At 34.6% G+C, this 24,638-nt stretch overlaps 4 protein-coding genes across 7 annotated transcripts in view; all 4 read right to left on the bottom strand.

Annotated features, from left to right (window-relative positions):
- LOC116846364 (adenylate cyclase type 10-like) overlaps positions 1 to 2,671 on the bottom strand; it is a 35,696-nt gene extending 33,025 nt beyond the window's left edge. Inside the window, 3 exon segments of the mRNA XM_032820091.1 lie at positions 924 to 1,199; positions 1,954 to 2,100; positions 2,276 to 2,671. Coding sequence (XP_032675982.1) covers positions 924 to 1,199; positions 1,954 to 2,100; positions 2,276 to 2,336 — 484 coding nt within the window. The 5' untranslated portion in view covers positions 2,337 to 2,671.
- Positions 2,672 to 2,785: 114 nt separating this feature from the next.
- On the bottom strand, positions 2,786 to 8,201 carry LOC116846362. 3 transcript variants are annotated; one of them, XM_032820087.1, is made up of 8 exons: positions 8,024 to 8,201; positions 7,657 to 7,841; positions 6,782 to 6,946; positions 6,567 to 6,691; positions 4,227 to 4,377; positions 3,950 to 4,148; positions 3,497 to 3,883; positions 2,786 to 3,134 (listed from the first exon to the last, which is right to left on the bottom strand). In XM_032820087.1, the coding sequence occupies exons 1-6, from the start codon at positions 8,034 to 8,036 to the stop codon at positions 4,014 to 4,016; spliced, it is 774 nt and encodes a 257-aa protein (XP_032675978.1). In that variant the 5' UTR covers positions 8,037 to 8,201; the 3' UTR covers positions 2,786 to 3,134; positions 3,497 to 3,883; positions 3,950 to 4,013. The 3 variants fall into 3 exon arrangements, with proteins under 3 accessions (XP_032675978.1, XP_032675975.1, XP_032675976.1); XM_032820084.1 differs by having other exon boundaries at positions 6,567 to 6,946; XM_032820085.1 differs by lacking the exon at positions 8,024 to 8,201 and having other exon boundaries at positions 6,567 to 6,946; positions 7,657 to 7,901.
- Positions 8,202 to 8,587: 386 nt separating this feature from the next.
- LOC116846358 lies at positions 8,588 to 15,370 on the bottom strand. The gene is made up of 5 exons (XM_032820072.1): positions 13,304 to 15,370; positions 11,610 to 12,106; positions 11,354 to 11,493; positions 9,258 to 9,429; positions 8,588 to 9,184 (listed from the first exon to the last, which is right to left on the bottom strand). Exons 1-5 carry the CDS (start codon positions 14,538 to 14,540, stop codon positions 8,819 to 8,821), a joined length of 2,412 nt encoding a protein of 803 aa, XP_032675963.1. The 5' UTR covers positions 14,541 to 15,370; the 3' UTR covers positions 8,588 to 8,818.
- A 692-nt stretch (positions 15,371 to 16,062) lies between these two features.
- The window catches only part of LOC116846356 (ELKS/Rab6-interacting/CAST family member 1), a 139,412-nt gene continuing 130,836 nt past the window's right edge, over positions 16,063 to 24,638 (bottom strand). The window contains exon 19 of one of the 2 annotated variants that reach the window (XM_032820066.1): positions 16,063 to 21,684. In XM_032820066.1, coding sequence (XP_032675957.1) covers positions 21,622 to 21,684 — 63 coding nt within the window. In that variant the 3' untranslated portion in view covers positions 16,063 to 21,621. The remainder of the gene's footprint in view (positions 21,685 to 24,638) is intronic. The other variant, XM_032820070.1, reaches the window with a different exon arrangement.

Genomic DNA, 24,638 nt, shown 5'->3' with positions numbered 1-24,638 from the left:
TGGGCACCAGCTACTGCGGCTTGTTATGATAATAAGCTTTGTTTTGGTTTCTTTCTCTCCTATGGGTCGTTTCCGCAATGTTAGTGCTAGACATATAATCTGTGATTATTCTATTAGATAGACGTAGACATGTTATCGTTGACAGGATCGGTTGCTTTTAGCTGAACTCAACAAAGGTATTTTATATTGTTCAGTTTTAATTATGTATTATATCTCTATCTTATTTAATTTTTTATCATTTTATATGTTTTTATAGTTATGACGGCTACTTCTTGATATTAATTTATTACTTAATATTATTGCGGTAACGATCTTGTCGGGTTTAATATTGCGACTAACACCCACGTCTGTTTTGCGCTGGTCTTTTACTTATTGTAATGCGTTTGTGTCGTTAAGCCTTGAGTTTCTTTATCACTGAAGAGGGTTCACGGTTGAGCCGAAACGTTTGAATGTTTTTGAATTGATTATTCATTTCAATAAAATTTTACACGATTTCCTAACATGAGGAAGGTTGTTTTATTCATATGATATATAGCACTATTAGTCCTGTGCTTGAACTCGGATTGCCTTTTTCCTACCTTTTTATTGCTTAAATAAATATATCATATAAAATTTAATATGAAAATCTGTGCAATTTATACTAAATTCGTTACTGCATCTCAATATAATAAATACTTTATGTTAATATAAATTTAATAATTAATCTAACACAGTATATTCATTAATTTTTAATTAATTAAAGAGAAAATCATAAAGTTACCATCATTGATTGTTTCATGCCATGATAATTATGAAAGTCTATATGGGTTTTTTTATTAGTCGAGCTAAAATAATTCTGACCAACGGGGAATGCACTACCAAACGGATTTTGCAAAGAATAAATAAATTAACAAATTAAATAATAACAAAAAGAAGGCCCGAACCTCGCAGAGTTACGCCGACGTCAGTGTCGTAAGTCCCGAAATGCCTTTGTATGACACACGCGGTCTGTATCGCCTCGATCGCGATGTCGCGCATCACCATACCTTCTTGGAGCTTCCACATAACTATGAACGCGTCGCCAGAAAATTTCAGTACGTCACCGTTGTGTGAGAGTATCTCTTGCACCATAGCGCCGATGTAGCTGTTCAGAGTTTCCGTCAGTTTGGACGGACCGCCTCTGCCGGTCTTCGTGTACTTTTCCGTGAGATCCGTGAAGCCTGCGGTGTACTCTCTGAATTCCTTGGAGTATATTTCTCACTCAAACGAGTGAAAATTCACTCTAAGCAACAATGAAAATACTGCCACTCCGAGTGTGTAGTGAGACATTTCACTTTTCGCAAGAGTGAATATTCCACTTCGACCATAAAGTGAATTTTTACGAGTGAATGTTTCACCCTTATCGAGTGAAGCATTCTTTGACATGCAAAATAAATATTCTTTTTTATTGTACTGTTTCTTAAAACGACTATGATATTTTATCTGAAATCTTCTCGATTATATACCATTTTTATTTTAATATTATATTTGAGAAATATGCTTACCACCTAAATCGGAATCTAACTTGAGATTTCTGGTTTTGAGCCAGCTATATTTTCTACTGTGCTATTTCTCTTTGATTGAGAAATATGTTCCGTATATGTTTATATGTAGTTCTGAACTTTACAGAAATTATACTTTGATGACTTATTTAAAGAGAAAGATCTCACGCGAAAACAAATAAGAGTTTCACGAGTGATGACATGAATTTACTATGAAGATAGAAAAATTCAAATTATTATTAATTATTTAATTAATTATTAATTACTAGTATCTCAATGTTATCGCGCGGCTAGTTTTCAATGACATTATTGTCTCTCCCTCTCTCTGTAGTAATTAATAAATTAAAAAATAAAAAATAAATTAAAGATTAATAAAAAAATTGAATTGAAAATCAAATAAAATAACATTGAAACCTTAAATAATTTGACCAACCTGAAATGTCACCGAGCATCAATGTGGTATAGTATGTTCTCGTGTCGTAATCGTTATAATGATCGAGGATTTCATCGGGGCACATGGAGGCGTATATCTTCGTGTGTTGTTCCAATCGGATACTCGAGGCACGTCTTGAGTCGCGAGCTGTCGATTGAGCGTATACACACCGTATAAATCGAATTAAATATCTATAAAATCTTTTAGTATTCTATGTAATTTACATGTACTTTAGCGCACCGCGCTATGGGGATGATATTGAATGATCTTCATCTAGATTACATTAAATATGAAGCAGATTTTTGTAAGTGGATCGACTGACCTTCCGTCATTACGCCATTCGCGCCTCTTGGTACAGTTTCTGCGATAATTCTTTTCTCCATACTGTAACATGAATCTATATTCTTAATGTTAACGCGCACCCGCGAACGAAAAAGAGCAGAGAATGGAGAATTATTAACCTAAGATTAAATTCTCTCTAGGTTAAGTTAGGCTGAAATAAAAGAAATGTTGTTTACATGAACGATACATGAGCAAATTTCAGAATATTAAGTTGCGATACATTGTATTGCTGATCTATATTTCAAACATCTGCGAGATGTATCGTTCGACAGCATTCATACGGTAAAATCTAAACGGATTTGAACGGATTTGATTTTGAAAATTAATATTGATTTTAATTAAATATAATAATAATTATGGTAAATATATAATCATAATAATATTGATAAAAATTATAATAGAATTATAATTGTATAATAATATTACAATACAATTATAATAATATTATTAAAAATATAGGGAAAAGGACGAGATAAAAGGCAATTACAAGTTTTAAAAAATTAGTATATATTTATTCATTGTACACGCAGATACAAATTATTTTAACTAACAAATTATTTCGAACGTTCTGATCATGTATTGTGGTTATTCTCAGTCAAAATTACAGATTACAAATGATTATCCGTCAAGATTAACGGAATAGATTGTACAATGCGTAATGTTTAAAAATCAGAAAAGTTATGCTTTTTAAGAGAACTTTTTGCTGACAAACGCGCAGGCAATCACTTGAAGATAATCATTTTCAATGGTTATCTGTCCAAAATTGTTAAATTTTCTTCAGGATTTCCAAAGAAAGATTATCATGGTAATACATTATCATCTGCAGACTGGGTTACAAACTAAAAAATGTCAATGAAATTAATTAATATTTTATTCTAGCAAACACAGAATATGACTATTATTAAAAGTAACACGTAATATAACTCCTGTTATATGTCATTAAATAGTAATAGCTAATGAATTTAGAGTGGCAAAATACTTTTATATTATTATCTTTATTAAAAATGTCATATTGGAGATATGAAATAATTAAAAAAATTTGGATGTATATATTTTTTTTTTACAAATTAACTAGTGTTAAAGTGACAGCTTGTAATCATTGTATACGATTATACAGCTATATTTATATTACAACAATGTAATAGTTATATAATTGTGTTTGCTGGGATATGATGTAATCATGTCGTAATCATGAACTTACTGATAATGTAGATATGCACATCTGGAAGCAATTCTAAAGTAGGCACATTCAAAAAATATAATATTAAATATAATAATATTATACTAAATATATTAATGTTATATTAATATATATATATAATAATATATAATATTAATATATAATAATAAGAGTAATAATAATAATGTCATTTATAATAAATAATGCAAGTATGAGATAATTTATGTTTTAACAATATAAAAATAGTCAATACGTGTTTCTTGCGCTACAAATGAGACGTAAACGGCTTTTTGTCTGAATATCCAGGCATTGAGTAAGCGATTTTTCTTGGATCAAATACCATCGACGTTTATTCTCTCCCGCAAAGCATTGAAAATTTCTCGTTGTTTAGAAATATGCAATAAACGTCTGTTCCGAAGAAATGACTTGGTTTTATATAAATGATTAAGAGAAAGAGAGATACTAGTAACTCACCTGAATGAATACGCTGCATTGAGAAACTATTATTGAGATTCGCAATGATTAGTCTCAAGCAACTTTATTCTGAGTCGGAATTATAAAAGAAGCTGGGGTTACTTGCAACGGCGAGTGGAGATAATATCTCCAAATTGAGTGATTGCAATTCCTTCTTGAACGCAGAACTAGTGTAATGTTGCACGTAAGGGTCTGTATCCTGGAAGGTATCAACGACCACGTGAATCCATCTTGTTGTTATTAACATTTAGAAGGATTATTTTTGTTTTCAAATTACCTTCCAATGCTTCAGTTTCCTGAATTGCACATCTATTTTGTGTATAATCAACTGCTGCATATTTATTAGACGTATCTTTGCATCGTACGATTTTTGCGTCGGAGATTCTTTTCTTGTCATGCAGGAATAACAAGTTATTAGAGTCTCTATACTGTAAGCAAACGATATGGAAAATACATTACTACAAATATATTACTCGTCCAACACAAAATGCACTATCGAAAGTGTGAATCGTTGGTTAATTATCTCACACGACAGAGAATTCTCTACAAGAGATAATCTCTTTACGTATGTTTTTTCCTCTTTCTCTCCTATTCTACCTACTTCCTTCCTTTGCTATCATATTTAACGAAAAACATAACTATACATACATGGAAATCTTTCATGTACATTTTTTGTATATCGTTATTAAGTTTCTAGATATAGTTGTAAAGATATAGCAATGTGCGTGTTCTTTGAAATTTTCTGAATTCTTTAATCAAGGATGTTAAATTAAAACAAAAATTCGGTTTGTTTACTACATAGAGTCGAACCAACTTTTTCCTCGACAAAGTTTTATAATATTTTTGTAAAAGAAATTAAATTCTTTTTTTGAGTACATGGTAGTGAGCTTTTCTAAAATTTATGACAAGTATATCTGTTTCGAACAGCTCTAGGTGGTGCGCGGCTAGTTCGTATGCCGTCGAATTATCGTCGACTACTACCTTGAATGCGCGAGTGTAGCTCGTGCTCTCCTATTCAGGAGTCTCGTAAGATGGTGGGAGGAAAGTACCAGAGTGCTCTTGTGTCTAAGAACACGGCGTGGCCCGGTATAGGGCCCGCGTGGAGTTGCCCGGCGCCTCCGCGCTGGAAAGGAACCCCCTTTTCGGAGGGTAATATCACTCAGAATATTGAAACACTGATCCGTCTCCTTTGTGAGCGTCGGAGTTAAGTCCGAATGAGATTCAGCTCTGTTTGGCGAGGGAGCAACAGAGGCTGAATCTGAGATGAGAAACAGGCGAGCGGGACTCGCCTGAACCGTCGCGCACGCGGCAAAGGTTATGTCTCGTAGGGAGAGCCTCAACGCGAATGTACCTCGCGTGCTTGAATCGCGTATGCGGCGAAGACGAAGCCTAACACGTAGCCGTGGACGTGCGTTGACAATGCCGCGTGGGTGACTGACGCTAAGTCTCGTCGAGTCTAGAAGCGAATATCCCTCGCGTGTAAAGTCGCGAATGCGACGATCTATTAAGTCGTGAGTAGACGGATACCAGCGAACTTGGTTCGCGTGAGCGCTGCGCCCCGGGCAGCGGAGTAATAACGAGCGTGGCTGCGGGAGAGCTGCGGCGTCCTGGCAGCAGAATTCTTGATGACAATGACGACTCGCGCGGAGTCGTGAGCCCGACAGTAAGTTCTGTCGGCACTAATACCCGGTATATGCAATACGGGAGATGTCGCGAAGAGAGACGTCGTCCACCGCGGTGGAGACGTCAAGGTAATCCGAAGTGGTCGCGCGAAGCCTTCTCTCAATCCTCGATTGTATTGAGAAGGTGGAGATCTGTGGAATTACCATACACTTCGTAACGCAAATGCCAACGTGTCCTCGGACACTCTGGAGGCAATTAGCCTAACGTGCAAACGCACTCTAAAGGGCTGCGGAGAGTTGTGTAGAATCACCGAAGACCTGAACACAAAATGCCAACGTGTCCTCGGACACTCTGGAGGCAATTAGCCTAACGTGCAAACGCACTCTAAAGGGCTGCGGAGAGTTGTGTAGAATCACCGAAGACCTGAACACAAAATGCCAACGTGTCTACGACACTTTTAAGGCAGTGAAGATTGATGCAGATATGCAAAAAGTATACCCTCTGGTGAGGGAAACAAATGCCCAAACGTGCTTTTGCGCACTCAAGAAGGCGATATGAAGCTAGCTGCTAGCTAGCTAGAGCTTAAAAGAATACCTCAGCGAGGCAGTGACCAGATGCGCTGACGCAGTCAAAAGGCTGGCAAAAGGCAACAGGACTCGAGTGGTCTCGCGCGGCGCCTTATATAGGCGCCTAAGCGAAAATTAACCGCGAGAAGCGGCTCCGACTGACGCGATCGCCGCGTCGCGGCGGGAAACCGGCGACCACGAGTTGATCGGCTTCTGGAGATCGGCCGCCCGCCGTACACGTTCCGCACGGGCACCCAGCTGCCGTCCGGAACAATATCTTAAGACTATTATCAAGCAAATATTCGTTAAATAAAACCATTACTTAAATGAAGGAAAGTAATCTAAGTAATTGCTTCTTTTAACAGTAGATTTTTCTGTATGTATAACTTTAATCGATTAATGTTTAAATTACTGTTTGAAACACGTACTTTATTCGTAACAGTTCATTGAGCGATTTCTCGCCGAGCGTTTGTAGTTTTTCCAAACTGAATTCTGCGTCATTCATGCTGCATCCTGAGACTGAAGGTTTGGATTCGGGTATCGGCGAGATGACCTGATACAGTATAATTTTCCAGAGAGTCTCTATTGTTTTGCTACGTTCTTGATAGAATTTTAACAATGGAAAAAAAGAAGGACAACATACGCAGTTTGACTCTTCTACCGACATCGTTTCGTTTTCCAACGAGCTTTGATTTTTGCAGCAACTTAACAAGAAATCGTAACACCGGTGCCTTGCTGGCTGGTTAGTAATGGTAGCTTGACTGTTTTCATTGCTCATTCTCGGCTTATTTCCTTCAGATCGCTGTTCCTACGTGATTACTCGTGTCAACTTCGATCTCTTTTACAGTAAAGTGACAGTAAAGTAACAGTTCTAATTATGGATTTCAATTTCAGGTCGAACTTGCTTCATTAATATATTAAAAAAGTATGCATTATTATGAAAACACGGAACAAATTTTTTTATATTCCTTAGTTCTTTTACAATTATACTCTGAAGTTATATTTACAAACATTCTTAATATTAAAAAAATCTAGAATATCAGTTGCTTTACTACTTTTATTGAATTTAGTTGTTTTACTGACTTTTACACTTATAAAACTGTTAGTAAATTGCGCTAAGTGTTCCATTATTCTATTTAGACTAAAACAATGTGAATTGTGGACATTATTAATATAAAATTAGATATCGTATAATCCATTGTATGGACGTATAATATTAGATTTCAGGGTTTGAGCCGCGTGGAGGAGACGTATAATATTTGCTGACATATTTTTGGAACTCACGCATAAATATTTCTAATTGATTTTTTAATATATAGAATAAAGTAACTTAAAACTTAATAATTTTGTTTGAAAACTATGGTATATTAGTTGCTTATATTGGCATCAACAGTTTATTTTAATGTTCGTTTTAATGTCTGATTGACAAATTTATGCAAATGATTAAAAAATATTTTGATCTTAACCAACTCATAATTAGGACTGTTACTTTAAATCACTCACTAGACTCTTGCTTACTTGCAATATTTGCCTTTCGTTAATTATTTGCTGTTCCTTGTAGAGGAATTTATCGTTTTTTGCAATGTTCGGTTTGATATGACACGACTGGTCATATATTTCAATACTTTGCGGTGAATATGCGTTGATTCTCGACTTTTTGAATAGGACTTTCATTGTGAAGCTTATCGCGACGCTGAAATAGCCTGGAACAGTAGAATTGGAACAAACTGAGTGAACGGTGATAACAACAATAAATTATATATAAAGATTAGAGAAGGTTAAAGAAAAAAGAACATGTATGTGTTTCTGTTTGGATTTGCCAGTATGTCCTTAATAGCAAGACAAATCATAGCAACGGTTCTTGTGAAATTTCCAAAGTTCTTACCTTTCAATTTCATTACGTAACTCTTATTTATAATTCTGTTATAATTCTTGCGTTCGAATTTATTAAAAATTATATAATAAACAAAAAATTATAGCAATGTTATTACAATGTTATTCAATAACATTTTCAAATATGTTGCTTTTAACGTAGTATGGACAAACTTCAACATTGATCTGAAAATATTGATATTACATAGAGTTATAAAGTTATAAGTAACATTACATTTGTGTTTTCTTAAATATTCTAATATCCGTTCTCTCTCAATACGTACTGACGATATATTTTCTGTAAAAAATTAATAAACCTTTTCACTGAAGTGATTCAACTAAACCAAATGTTTAATTATTTTATTTAAATAGTAAAAAGATTTGCACGGGAAAGAAAACAGTATAGTTGGTATAAATTTGGTTGTGCCAACTAAATCCAATAATAAAGGTATAATTAGGATTTATTAATTACACTGTTTTTTCGAGTGACGTTTAATTTCTTGCGCCATTGTATCTTTTTCACTTAAACTAACGATAAATGATATGTGATGTCATAAAATGAATGATTGACACGATATAATTTTGTTAAAAATGCATTTCATAAAATTACATATTTTTAATATTAATAAAATATTAAGAACTTTTTACATGCGAATTTTGTTTCTTGTCTAATTTTCATAGATTTTTTGATTGATTCTATTAATTTTGCCTTTTTTTCTCTCCTTTCTAATTTCTATTAAAAGATAAAAATGTCAGTTTATTAGAAAAAATATCATTATGATTCTCGAGTTTGATTATATTCGCAAGTCTACTGTAATGAATTAGCACTGTCGTTTTTATCGTTGTCATTATTATTTCCAGACGCAAAAGATGATGTAGGAGCATTTAAATCATTTAAGATATCCTTATTGTTTGACTGATCCATAAAGACGCTGTTGTAGAAATTTGCAGAACCGAATATATCGGAACATTTTGTTAATAAAGGCTTGTAAGAATTTGTAGACACAGAATAAGATGATGTAGGAGGATTTAAGTCATTTAACATATCCTTATTTTTTAACTGATCCATAAAGACCCTCTTGTAGGAATTTGCAGAATCGAATACATTGGAACATCTTGGTAATGAAACCTTGTAGGAATTTGCATTGGTACATTTTGTTAATAAAGGTATAATCTGAAAAAATATCAATGTTAGCGACTTTGTCTTATTGTTACAAGTATGCTAATTTAGCGGGTTTTTCAATTACTATATTCAGCCCAAGTATTTTCTTTAGTTGATTTCTGATCATAACTATTTTCTTTTTCATTTTTTTTATCGACCACTGGTTTCTACGGGACATGCCGTCTCGAAATATAGATGTTCTCATCATATGTAAAAGAAAGGACAACTGATCCATGGTGGTTGTCAATACATAAAACCTGTAGGCCAGCAATATTAGAAACAGAGGAGATCATTACAAACATTTTATCTTGTTATTGGACAAATTGTATGTCCAATACAAAATGGGATATCAAAAGTAAACTATTGGAAGAAAAAAATTAAAACAATAAGACTGATTCTCTGATGTATACTCTCCGTGGATAAGGAAGTGGTTCGTAATTTTTGGGGTGAATTTGTGGGTTCATATATCTCGTTCAATGGAAGAATTCTCCCATTGAAAAACGAATTTTGCTATTGAACAAGACAAAGAGCTCACAAATATTTATTTAAAAAATTACAAACCATTTTGTCCACGAGTGTACAATCAAGAAATAAATCACGCCTATAAGCGATACTGAATATATTTGCATAAAAATAAGTATATACAGGCTTTTTAAATCGCTCAGTACGAATCTGATGTGAAATCTTTAAATGTAAAATAACAGATTCGATATAGCAACCAAAAATATAATAAAAGTAATTATTGTGTCAAATTTCGATTCTTTTACTGGCATATTGAATTTTTCGTTTTGAATTTTGCGGATTTGAGCAGATTTTTGCAGATTTATATATATTTAGCAACTTTAAAATCTATATATACTTATTTATTATTAGTATATTCAAATAGGCATTATATGAAATTATACACAGCTAATGACTAATGAACGTCTAGTTTTTAACTTAAAAAATTGAGGTTTTCAGTTTGTTCTATATGTTTATTTGTTTATATGTTTCCTTATAACTCGAAAATCGTTAGAACTATTACGATAAAGCTTATAACTTGTTCAATATACTTGTTCAATAACTATATATTATCTATATAGTTATTAGATTAATATAATTACGTGTAATAAATTACCCGTAATTAATTAATATGATTGATATAATTACGGGTTTGTCCAGGTGTGTGACCTGGAATTTGTAATTCTACTTTCTTAAAAGTTCAAGAATATTTAGAGATACAAGATAAAATTTTCATTTTTAATCAATTTCAAAAACAAACTTTTAGTAAATAATTAAAAAGTATGAAATAAGAAACTTGAAAAAAAAGTAAAATCTTCAAAGACTTGAAAAACACTAAAAGCTTTGAAATATATAATTTTGGATTAATATATCCCTATTATATATATATTTTTTTTGTCGTAAAAATAACTTTTCCAGGTTTTTCCAAATTTTGCGACTTCTTTTTTGATGACACGGCACGTGCATCTGAATTTGTATAGTTTTTTATCACTTTATCGTGATTGATCGAGTTTGCATTGTCACATTCTTCATTCTTAACATCTTTTGTGGTTGTTGTATCAATGATTAAATGTAACAGGAAATAAATTGATTATATGATTTCTTTGCGATACACGTATCGTAAGTTTTTATATATTAAGAGAATACTTCAAATTATATATTATGTATTATATATTATATATTATATATATATATATATATATTTTGCTATAATCCTATTATATTATTCCTCTGCGATACAAAATTAAAAAAAAATAATATATGATTATTGACTCAGTCACAGATTTTCATGTCCACTTCTAATATCGTTAGACTATTAGAATAGGATTTTAGGTTAAAATTATTTCATATTTTTTGAGGTTTTTAAGTTTCTTGAAAACGGTTTATTTCTTTTTTTAATTTTTTATTATCGATCAAAATATTAAATTAAACTACGACCTTGTATTGGTCCTTATAAGTATGATTTGTTTTGAGTAAACTATTGCCTCATGATCGATAACAAAAATTATTTTGTTATATAACAAAAATTGTTCAGAACTTATTATAAGTTATAAGATGCATTCCCATTTTCATCTCGAAAATATAAGCGTATATTAGTTGTGTTTCAAACGCAAAAGATATAATAGAAGCGCAAATAAACAAAAGAAGGAAAGAAGTTTGAAAATTAATTAAGCTACGTACTTGTTCAGGTTGTCCTCATAGAGCGAGTGAGTAATGTACTTTGTGCAGTCTAGTATATTAGAATAATTTAATTTGCAATTGTCGCATCTTTCAATCGAGTTAGCTTGCGACTTTGGATATTTATCCTCTGGCAGTTTTGTCTAATAAGAAAATAGAGTCTTTTAAATACTACGATTACGTACAAATTATCATATAATTACAAGCTAAACAATGGACTCAAGTGAAAACATTGATAGATTGTGAAGCATTATCTCACCTTGTGTTCATTTTCATTAGTGTAAATGAATTCCAGCTTTAGATCATTCAACAAATGTGTCATCTGCACTGTCGCCTTTTCCTTCTGAATTATCTTATCCTCACTGAACTCTATTTTTCTAACTACACTGTTAAATTTGTTGTTTAATATCTTATCGAAGGCGTTCTCGTACTTCAAGATGTTCTTTTCATTAGGATTATGTTTCTTCAACCATGCGTTCCGTATTTGGGATAACCTTTCCATTCGTTTTTCTAAATCTGCAAGTTTTAATTTCAACTTTGTGTTCTTTACAACCTCCTTTGACTGATCAAAAATAATCTTAGCATTTGTCGTAAAAATAACTTTTCCAGGTTTTTCCGAATTTTTCGACTTCTTTTTTGATGACACGGCACGTGCATCTGAATTTGTATAGTTTTTTATCACTTTATCGTAATTGATCGAGTTTGCATTGTCACATTCTTCATTCTTAACATCTTTTGTGGTTGTTGTATCAATGACTAAATGTAACAGGAAATAAATTGATTATATGATTTCTTTGCGATACACGTATCGTAAGTTTTTATATATTAAGAGAATACTTCAAATTATAAATATTTCCACTATTATATATATTCCATTATGAAGAAAGGACTTTGTAAATGAAACGTTTCTGATCATTTAAATAAATTATTGCTAAAAAGAAAGATTCGTACATAATTCATCGATACGAAGTAATACGATACGACACAGGTACCATGATTTCAGTAAAATTTTCATTTAAAGGGAGGTTTAGATAACCGATAAAAAATAAATTTTCTTTTATGATTTTACAAATTTTTTTTTTTCAAACCCAAACAGCACAAGATGTCCTGGGGATGTCCTGATGAGGACGTAGAACGTCCCCAGGACATCCTTAGGACATGTTCTGCATGTCCTTTGGATATCTGTGCTGTTAAGAAAGAAATTAATATAGATATCAATATATGGGGTTTTGACCACTATTATTTATTATTATTTTAAGTAAAATTAAAAAAAAATTATAAAACGAAAGTCCGTCCAGGTTTTTTCGTGTTACGTGCGATGTCGTCGGATGTCTCTAACTGGTAGACAACACTGCAGCTCTACAATAATAATTTGCTATATAATAATTTGAAATTAAATTGGACAATTTAAGAACAATTTTAAATTTGTTGAAGGGTCAATCTGAACCTTTAAATAGAAAATTTCCAGAATTTTAGTATTTTTTTCGAGGACACTAAATAAAAAAGACAGAGAAAAAAAATTATTTGTAACTTCAAAGTGCCGCCATTTTGATAAATTTCGACTGGCTGTATATAACGAAAGTTCATCCCTCCAATAAGTTTAACGACAGTTTTTAAATTTTCTTGGTCCCATTGGTTTTAGATTATTATCGCGAGCTATAATATTCACCAGTTGTTCACGAGCTGTAATATTTGTTGTTTAACCATAGTTAGAGGCGTACGGCGACACCGTGTTTAACACAAAAAACCTGGACGATAAAATTTCAATTTTTTAGAGATAAGAATATGATTTTTGTCTGTTTGAAGCAATGTTAAATATGTATGGTTAAAAACCTATATTGATATTTTTGTTAATCTCTTTGAAAAAATTCTAAAAATCTATTTTTCAACTATCTAAATTTGAATCCTCTCTTAAAAAGCCTGGCTTATTCTGACATATGAATAGCTACATACGATGCCTAATAATTTTCATTTCCAATTGATCGATCTTGTGGTTTTGTGTCTGTATCTTCTTGTTTGTTTCCATGTTTCCCTTTGTAACCAGAATTTTCAACGCATTGTCTAAGCGCGTCATACCATTCGCAATAACGTGGAGATTTGGGTCTGTGGAGCGATTAAAATGGCAGAGTAATTTCTCTAAATTTTCCTCTACTTCCGAATGCAACAGATAGTCTAATTGTTTATGCGCCATAATTTTGGTGTCGCAGGAATATTTATCCGTTTCATCTACGTATGCTTTGATGCTATTGCATAACCACTTCATGTTTAATTTCAGAGTTTCAATTGTCTTTCCACGTACATAGGTTGCGATTTGATGTATTGCTATTTGTTTTATTCCATTTATTTCGATTTTGTAGAACTCTCTTCGAAAAGTCCGGTCTTTAATATAAGACATCAACTTGAGTCCCGTTAAAACTTCCGTTTTCTTGCTCCCTTTTTTATCACATATATACCAGTCCACTGTCTCTCCCAAGTTCTGTGCCTCGAGATCCAGTTTGTTAAGTTTCTTCAGCTGTGAGTAGTAACGCGTCAGGAAACTGTTGAATTTCTCCTGCTGCTTCATTTTCTTCCAGCGTAACATATCTTCAAGCATATCGATATATCGATTCTTCGCCGCCAGATTCCTCTCTCGAAAAGTCACCCTCATGTCACTCGACGCGTTTTCTGACAATATCTTGTATTTGTTCATTGTGTATAACAAGTGCAGGAATTCCAAACTACTATGATAAGAACGTGCATCGTTCATCAATATAGTCCTCCCGATGTTTATTTCGTCAATCTTGTTCATTGTAGGTTTCATCATGTTTTCCATTAAAGTTTTTGTATGTTGATATTCTTTCTTTTCGTGTAATTCTTCCGTCAAAGAATCTACAAGATCATAATGACACATTATTTTGAAAGCCTCGTGAAGTTTATATTTCTTAGGGTCAAAATGAAAGTAAATTGTTTCAAATTTATTCTGGAAAGCGCTGCTGAAGACTTCGCTGAAAGTTTCCCCAGAAGTCTCATTGAAAGCTTTGCCAAAAGGATATTTGTAATATTCTCGTTGGTATTGCTTCGGTAATATTTCAAAATATATACGACTCCATGACAATCTTTTGACAAGTCTTTCATATGCGTCAAGTATTTCCTCCATATAGATCTTGTTGAATATGTCGTGTGACGGTTTCTTGCGTTTGACGAGCTTCATTTTTGCGATTTTCGATCAACGACGATGTCTTTCTCTCCAGCTAGATATCGATTCTTCAGTCTGCTCGTCACTGAGAATGGCTCGTCCTGGTAGTGACGAGTTTCCAAAGTCGTCAGCACCGTTATAAATAATTACTACTTTCCTAATTATTTTTCGAGGGAAGGAGAACTTTTTCGTGAACAAACTGGAAAGTTCCGAAAGAGACGATCGGTTCGTACGTTAATAAATGACTCACGCGTGCTTCTTTCCTTCGTAAGATGTTTATTTAATCCAATATCCGATAGCGCTTGCAGAAGGGAACGATCAGCGTGTCAACAATAAATACACTCGTCGGACAATAGACAATATGTGTTTATTTAATAGTCTCGCTATATAGATACTTATACGACTTGTCGCTCTAACAGATCGCTGCCTACAACGTGACGGCCGAATTTTATTGTGCCTGGCCCTACTAGTCTTTATTGTGCTTGAATCTATGATGGGTCGCGACGCGTCTCTCACTTCTCCGGTTTTACATGGTTACTCGGTGTGAATCTCCTCTCGTCTCGCACACCGTCGACTGTCAACTAACGAGATCGGCTTATACCTCGCAGTCGCGGGACATCGCGCTACACGAGATCGGCTCACGTGGCCGAGGTGATCCGTTACTTCGTGGTCGTCGACGTATCGCCATGTACATATACACTGTCTGTCATCAGAATTCAACGAACATATAACATTTATACGTTTTCAACTCTCTCACATTTGTCCCAAAAATAAAATCAATCTCCCCTGTCGGTTACCTCTCCTATTTCTCTTTTTCTCTCTTTCCCTGTCTATGTATATATGTATGTGTGTGTATATATGTATATGCATATATATATATATATATATATATATATATATATATATATTTCAAATTTATATTTAAATTTATCTATTTTTTAAGTACAGAGATTGAAACACACTTAATAAATATACAAATATAACGTTAAATCTATATTTAAAAATTTCTCTTCTTTCTTACTCTCTCTTCTTAAATATATCATCACTAAAATTTCCAAGGCGTGAAACAATTTAGTAGACACTCAGCGTTCTTTAAACATCAAATGGGTGTCTCGTCACTAAACCGTATTGCGTGACGCGACAGCGCTATTAATCGGCAAACGCAAAAGGGATCGTGCCCTGCGAATCTATTAACGTCGACGAACGCGGCGATCAGCGCGTGACGGTCAATTATCAACGGAAGACGACCGGTTCACCAATATAATAACATCGATAGATCTTCTACTCCTACGCAACGCGATATATGCAATAACAAAACGGGCCTGGCGCGCGCGCCTTATAAGTCGTTACTATTTAACAGATACTCTCTATGTACACACGCGTGTATATGCTACGTTTACGTTTCTGAAACATCCTGAAAGTATCGCCGCGTGATCGCCGTGATCGTCTGTGCTACGTTATCCAGTGTCCGACAGGAAATTTTCCTATGAAGCATACGAACTTTTCCTCCTACTTTCCGCTTTTCTTTCTTTCTTTCCTTTCTTTCAGGCGATCGTCTTGCCATCGCAGAAACGGATCGTCGCAGCGAAGATAATTTCGCCCCGAATTTCGTAAGACCTCGCGCCTCGCTGATCGTTGAGAGTGGAAAGTGTCGTACAAACAGTCGTTTGTTAAACGATTGACACACTTTTTCGCACGTGAAATTAGCGTCGCTCGAAATGATCACAATTACGAACATAGTGCTGATGAGATTGTAGACAGTATTCGGTAACGAGAGCTGTCATTTAGAATCTATGTTTCCGCTGAATGTTGCCTAAAAATCCCGCACTCTCTGTATTTCAACGAATTATGATATACGAAGAAAATTTTATAGTAAAAATTACTATTGAATTTTGTAACTGAAGAAGAGGTCGTCATTTTGCATAGTTGACTATCCTTTCATTTCATATGTGTTATTTATGTTTCAGGAATTGGAATATGCTGTTAAATAATCTGCTGTTTCTCATATAATTTCTTATGTTTCTTAGCAAGATAGGTCTTACTGGCAGTCTGACAAAGAGTAATCGTGATCATTTGAAGCGACGCCAATTTCACGTGCGAGAAAGTGTACAAATCGTTTAGCAAACTACCCGCACGTTGACGGCGTTTGTTATTGTACGGTGACTCGGCTGTCACGTCACAATGTACAACACACACGAGCTTCGTGAGCTCGAACGAAATCATTCGCGATGTCTGCCACCGTGAATTCACCCCGTCGTTCTGTGCACTTTCGTCTACTTTCCATTCGACATGTTTGTTGCGTCTAATCACGGGATTTTGACTTTGTCTAACATATCTGTTTTTATTTACGTGATGAGAGAGAGAGAAAGAAAAAAGGGATGTAACTCTTAGCTCCGAGATCAGTGTCCTTTTGTTCTTACTGGCCTGACTTTCTTTTCCTTGTTTATTATGTGTGATATTAGTGATATCACACATGTATATTGGAGCTGATTTCTTCTCTCTTTTTTTTTTCTCTCTCTCTCTCTCTTGCCTAAATAAACGTTTCTTGAGAACATTTAGAATCTATGTTTCCGCTTAATGTTGCTTGAAAATCTCGCATTTCTTATATTTGTTATGTTCCTTAGCAGACATTATAGGCCTTACTGACAATCTATTCCTGCACTATTAGAAACATAGTGAAATTGAAAACAATTTACATGTAAAAAAGGCTAAAATATTCTCTCTCAGTGTAATGTTTAAATTGTGATAATTTCAACCATATAATTTACACTCTGTGCAATGTTTATATTGTGATAATTTCAACCACACAATTTCAATTATACTAAATGACTATCAAATTTCAAGTAACTAAATGATCATACAACTTTAATGATATGATAATAACGATATGATAACTGAATTGATGAAATTTATGTAGTTTCAAATTATATAGTTATATAGTTTTAAAGTAGACAATTTTAATTTATTTTTATCGTGATCATAGGAGCGCGCGACGCGAGAACGACGGTGTGATTCCACGTGCGAGATCGTATAACCGAGAAGCTCAGCCAGACACGAGAGCACGCACAAGTACCTCAATTTCTCATATCTTCCTCTCTTTCTTTGTTCCTTTCTCCCTTTTCTCTCTTTCTTTTTTTTGTTCTTTTTGCTTTTTACGACAAACGTGACTCGTTATATAATGGCACACAGCATGGCAGTTGCAACAATGTACTTCAATAAACTGTTATTTTAATTAGCTTATCTCCCTTAACTTACTTCGGTAAACCTTATTCTAGCTTCGTCGCACTTCTCATTAATCAGCTTGTTCCTGACTTGCTCATGCAATCCTCGATTTCCGCTCCTACCGCCGAAAATCGTCGAAAGCCGCGCGACCTTTACACGAGAGGGGGAAATTATTGGAGAAAAATGAACGTGCGGCAGCACACACACATACACGCACACAACACAGTTCCGACGATTTCCGACGGAATGAGCGCGACATTCGCTCGAAATACATGCGACACTTTATTGGTTAAGCGTCGCGAAGACTAGGCGAAACAGAATCTATCTCATCCGCGCTTTTGCTCAATCACCTGCACTCAGACAAAAAGACAAAGCGATGACAATTATATGGGAGAGAGCTATGCGAGTTTTATATGAAGAATTGTAATGTGCATAATTTAATAAACTACATACATTGAATCTGCACACAAAACTCATATAGCTGTCACCTACAATTACCATTGCCGTATCTTCTTCTCTAAAGTCCTTATTCTGAACTCACTTTTATCGATAAAAATAGCTGAAAGCTGATCAGAAGACTTATAAGTAGAATGACTAACCGTCCCGAAAGAAAATAGATTTTATGTGGATTTTTCATCGCTCTTATGTTCCGTTGGTGATCGTACTTTTTTGTTTGGCAATTTTATTAGCTTAGTTTTAGAATGATGATAATATTGAAAAAATAATAAAAGGTTATGTTCTGTCGATTGTTTGATATCGACCTAATAATGAATGACCACATTTTACCTACCTACTTATCTAATTTATTCAACCCATTTTAAAAATTAATATATAAAAAATCTATATATGTATAATAACCCAGGAACGGCATATACATACATTAATATTACAAGATATCTGGTAATGAAAAAGACTTCTGACTTTTTTGATACCTCTACTTTTTAAGGTCGATATCGCGAAATTGATTGATTGAGAGTCGGTGATTCTACTTATAAGTCATAGATGATCATCGATAAAAAAGAGTTTAGAATAATAACCTAAGTGCATTCATTTATTCACACACTCGCTAATTCGTTTGCATTCACACAACACACACGTTCTCTCTCCCTTTCTCTCACACACACATTCTTTCTTCACTTGCTCAAACTTTCGACTAATATATCCGTTTGCATGTTATTATCATTCGTTCAAGTATATACACGGGATCGAAAGTTGTATTGCGTCCTTTTTGGAGATTAACGATAAACGTTATACAATAATGTAATCATAGTGTCTTTCCCATTCACTTTTTCCTTCGTTAAGCTTGTTATCGATCGTTTACTTAGCGTTAAATTACGTAGAAATTGGATAATAGAAAAGGAGCGGGGTGGACCACGTCGTACCGGCGTCGATCTTCATTGGATGCATTGACTGTCGCGCGGTTTCTCCCCCCGGCGAAGGGAGCTTTTATTTCGGACGCGCGGACACACGTGAGCGTCATGTTGGCAGCGTGATACGTTAAGAAGAAAATCGACAACGAGAGAAAGGTCGAGTGTAACGATTCGGACGCGCCGGTGTCTGTCCGCCTGACTTTCTCGGAGGAGCAAGGAGGTGTCCCTCGCGGCTACTTTTCAATCATTGATTCGTTGTGCGACCTCGTTATTCGTTAAATAGCGAGTTGAATGTCTCCCGACGCGGAACGTTGCTTCGACATTATCGTCATGTTTTTCATCGAGGCAGCATCTGATGAGGTTTGCCGTAACGCCGGTACGACTTCTCTTACAGTATTCACGTAAAAAGTATGTTTTTTTTTTGGTATTTCCTTATCGTGGACACACTTAACAGTCGATTTGAAAAATAACGTTATATAAGACCGTTTTTCCCATTTTCTCCCTCTGTTTTGTCTCGTCCCTTTCATTCAACCTAACACTCTCGTCGCACTCCGCAGTTTCGTCTTAGGATCACTTGAGTGGCCTATAAACGATAAGATTCTTGAGGGGAGGATCTCGATAATCGCCGATATGCCGGCAACGATCGCACGGCCGAAAAATCCATCGTGATTTGCGCGATTAAAGTAAGCCTTGCGTTTCTTCACCGAGTGACACTTTTTGAGAGGACGACTTTAGGCGTTGACAGGACATGCATCAGATGATCTATCACGGAACGAGTGTAAATCTCGACGAAATTGAGTGTCGACCGTTTTTAACGCAATGATTCTGAAGGCCGACTTCTCAACCACAATTCAGCTCGGATTCTTAAGTTTCAGATCCGTTCGAGAACACACGTTAACCGCGTTCGGCAGAGAGCTGCTTTGCAATTGTTGTAAAATTCGTGAATTTGTGATTGATGTTGCTCTTAATCTTGGCTGAATTTAGTAGCAGATATCTCGATATCAGATTCACAAATTTTAGAACAATGTTTTAGAACAAGTTGCAAAGCAATTTTCCCTGCTGAACGCAGCCATTCTTACAACAGAGTTCAAATTTAAATCTAAATTTGAATTATATATAACACTATGTTACATATTTTGACCAATTTCTTGCACTTTTGTCATTCTTTAGTAAATTGAGCCCACTTAATACGAATGCGATCAGAAACTGTCACGTTAGGTTTCCAAGAAAAATAAAAATTTAAGTTCTTAGAAATGTGTTTTTGTCTATTTTTATAAATTGGTAACGCATATAAACCAGACGTGTCAACAACTTCGAGAAGACCTATAATTGAAGCTTGAATCTTTATCTTTATTTTAAAAGATCGGAAACCTTCGCAGAAACTACCCTCATAGGAGAATAAAGTACTGACTCATAAAATACAACAAAAGTAGCTAAATTATTATTCACACTCAACAAATTTCTGGATAATTTCTGTTTGAGATGGGTTCAAATAATAACATTGTAGGAAAAAATACCCCATTTATACATATTACAAATACTATCCTTGAAGGCGGTTGAAATTGTACAAACATCCTATAGAACGCAATTAAAAAATTTTATATCTCTTGCAGAATGGGATTTTGATTAAACATTTGTTATAAAGAGACAATGGTACTTAATAGAGGAATTTTCGTGGTCGCTGATTATGAATATCCAGAAATTTGTTGAGTGTAAAATATAATTTTGCTATTTTGTTGTATAAATTTGACATTGCTCCATCTCCCCGTGAGGGTGGCTTCTGTGAAGTTGCACTTTAAGTTTCCAGCTTTTTAAAGTGGAGACGAAGATACAAGCATCAATTTCAGACCGTTCCGAAGTTACTGGCACGTTTCGTTCGTGCGTTGCGAATTTGTGAGCAAAAGTTGGCAAAAAAATATTTTTAGTTAAACTCCTATTTTTGCGGAAACCTGACGTGATGGACAGTTCTCATATTTGTACTCAGCGCACTGATTTACTAAGGAACGATCCCTTATGGCAAGAGTTCAAAATCTTGTAACACAGTGTTTGTCATTGAGAAATCGGCCTCAGGTGGAGAGCGCGCGTATGCTTTATTTGCGGACGTAATAGTGGCCGACGCGGTGAGGAGGCGTTAATTAACAAACGATACGAATGGTTGAACCATTAGGGACGAAGATTAAGCGACGATTAATTGGCGAGTAGAGCTTCGGTCTAAAGTGTAACAAGTGCTTTCATTACGGCTACCGCCTACTAATAACTCTAATGACTTAGGCGCGATCTGTCGCGAAATCCACTCGCGTCCTCCCCCTCGTACGTTCCCCTAATCCCGAGCTGTTCACTCTTGCCCGACGCGAACGACAAATTCTACGACATCAATTGTATCGAAAGAATCTCGTGGAGAGAAAGTGATCGGATAATATTTCGTTACTATTATAATATTTAAGTTAGTAGAATCTAATATGTCAACAAGAAATTCGATCTGATACTTTGTCTGTCGGTGGCTCTCATGTTACTCCCCCGTTCGTCCGCGCATTCCTCGCGTTTCTTTTCCCGCGCAACGGAAACTCCTGCAAAAATTTAGAATATTATCGAGTTACACGGTATATATGTGTATATATAATTATATAATATAATATATATAATATATATTATATATATTAATATATATATATATATATATATATATATATATATATATATATATATATATATATATAATATATATAATTATATATATATATATATAATATATATAATTATATATATTTTATATTATATTATATATATTATATATATTATATCATATATATTATATATATTATATATATTAAAGAGTCAACATCGAACGGTTAAACTTCCCGATATTTACAATACTTCTCTAATCAAGATTATAAGTAGGACTTGAGAGAGAATCTGAAGATATGTCGACGTGCATCGTCATCGTCGTGAAAGCGAAACGATTAATCCGGACTTAGTTGGCTTAGTTGGCGGATCGCTATCAACAATTAAGAAATTCTACATTGAAAAAATAACGTTGTCAGACTTTGAAAATCGGAGATTGATCTCTGAACGAGCAGACAAGACGTACATTACACGGCATTCACGCATCACAAACACTCGCTCTTAACAACTGTGTCGATTAACAATAATATTATTTTTTTTGCTTAGCTATATGATGTAACACGATGATATAGGCTTGATATGACGGTGGCACACGTTAACTAGTTATTTTCTTTTATTCCTCCCTCTCTCTTTCTTCTCTTCCTCTTCACCTCGTCCTCAATCTCACGACTCGATCCTTCGCTCAAAATGGAACGCGTTATCGGTCTCAGTACGGTTTAAACACAATTTTCACGATACGGTTCGAAGCGTAGTCAGTGTTCGATAAGAGAATTTGTTTTCTGGAATTATTTAAAGACAAATTTCTTCACTTGCTAGACATCGACTGCGTTCCAAACTGTGTGTCGAAAGACAGTTCTAACTGTATTGAAACCAAGCGTACGAAATCAGTCTTGAACGTGTGGAAACATGAAGTGATGTTGTAATATTTATGAGAATTCAAGAATTACAGAATTGGAAGTATAAAACGAAGACTCTTCGATTATTTGTTATCTCAATATATCTTCCCTCAGACAGTACATATGATGACCTAAAGATGTCCAAAAAACGTCTAAAAGAGACAGAACGTCTTTTGGACATCTTTAAGATATCTTTTAGTAGATTGTGCAGTCTAGTTTAGCATCTAACATCTTTGCAAAAAAAAGGAATACATGAATCTCTATGAAGAATAAGATAACACATGTTGTTGGTCGTGGTTAATTCTAGATGAATAATGTTCAGACACTACGAATCATTTTCAACGATCATCAGAGGATCATTTGATCTTCACTCGACCAAATTTAAATTTAATTAGATTCAAGTAGACGCGAGGAAGTCTTGCTCTGGCGATATTAATTAAGGCCGCAGTTACGCAAGAATGATCCAACCCATACGTTTCGAAAAAAATAAACATAACAATTTGATAGACGACTTAAAAAGTGTAGAGATAGCACTGAGGTTCTTCATAATCGTTCAAAAAGTCGAGCATGGCCAATTTTTTTTTCTTTAAGGATATTTGTTGACAAGCTTAATTAAAAAAAAAATAAATGGGTAAAATAGACGCAATTAGTTAAAAATAGTGCTAATAGAAAATAAAAAGTTTTTTAATTGATTTCGTTTTCAGGCCTCATTTATATGAGGCTTAAATCTTACTTGTTTTGTGTAAAAAAACATGTGAACACTTATTTATTAGTAACAAGAGTTCAAAAATTATAATTTTGTGGATTAGATCATTCTTGCGTAATTATGGGCAACTCAAATAATTTCATGTGCAAGTGCGTCAATTTGATGTGTGAGACCAAAGGTCGGAAGTGCGAGAAGAGGTTGCCGCGATCGCAGGTGTAGATCGGCGGCGCTTCGCCGCGATAAATATTCACGCTGTGCGCGACACGCACTTTGATTCCAGCTTATATATTTATATTTTTATATATATATATATATATATGTATGTATATATAGGTGTGTCTTAACGTTTTTAAATATATTAGAGTCGGGTTAAGTAACTCTCTGTTAATCCAAGTGGTTCATTCAAACGTTTCGTCGCGATGCGAAGAGACGCGGAAGTGAAATGAAACGGGAACCGGTTAGCCAGCAACGAGAGAAGCGCTTCGGTACCCGCGGCACTCGCGAGGGGGAACGATATTCAGGTATTAACGATAAAATTCTTTGCATTTTCAACATTTTGCAATTAACTCACCGCGATGGTAGTCGCGACGGTATCAGTTGCGAGCGAGCGAGCGATCGAACGATCGAAGAATGTGCCAACCAGCGGATCTTTCTCTTTCTCTCTGACTTTGTCGTGAATCCTTTGCACTTGCGATTCATCGTCGCGCAGTACACGGGAAAAAAGTGCTGTTGTACCAATAGAAATTGCCGCCATCGCCGTAATTGGAAAAGTGAATCTTCTTGATTTGACAGCAATATCATTGAAACTAATACATGTATTGTTTCGATGACTTAAGTAGTTTCAATGTCATTGTTGTCGAATTAAGATTTACTCCAATTATGGCGATGTCGGCAATTTCTATAGATACAACAGCAATTTTTTCCTGCAAGGAGCCATCTGTCCTGTCGGCTTTGCGAGAATGTTGCAACAAGCTCCGGACCACAGGTTCACAACAAATTTCATTAACGATACGTAACTATATATGTACGCGCATAATATAACGGCCCTACGTTAATCCTGCGAATGTAAATCCTGCGAATCCGTCCTTAAGCAGGAATCCGAGGAATTGTGACGCGCACGATTGAAGTTGGAATTCAGACAGTATAAATTTCTGAAAGAACTGTCTTTTAGAGCTGTATTAATAATTGCTACTTGTACTTTGTCTCATATAAGATACTCAGATTTTTATTCAGATTTAGAAATATAAATTTTTTTTTAATTAAATTATATATATATATATATATATATATATATATA

This window comes from Odontomachus brunneus, unplaced genomic scaffold (assembly GCF_010583005.1).
Source record: "Odontomachus brunneus isolate Ranch 3 - 2012 unplaced genomic scaffold, Obru_v1 Obru_scaffold_063, whole genome shotgun sequence".
Lineage (NCBI taxonomy): Eukaryota > Metazoa > Arthropoda > Insecta > Hymenoptera > Formicidae > Odontomachus > Odontomachus brunneus.
Note: the sequence above shows the minus strand (reverse complement) of the source record. Positions and strands in the feature narration are given on the sequence as shown.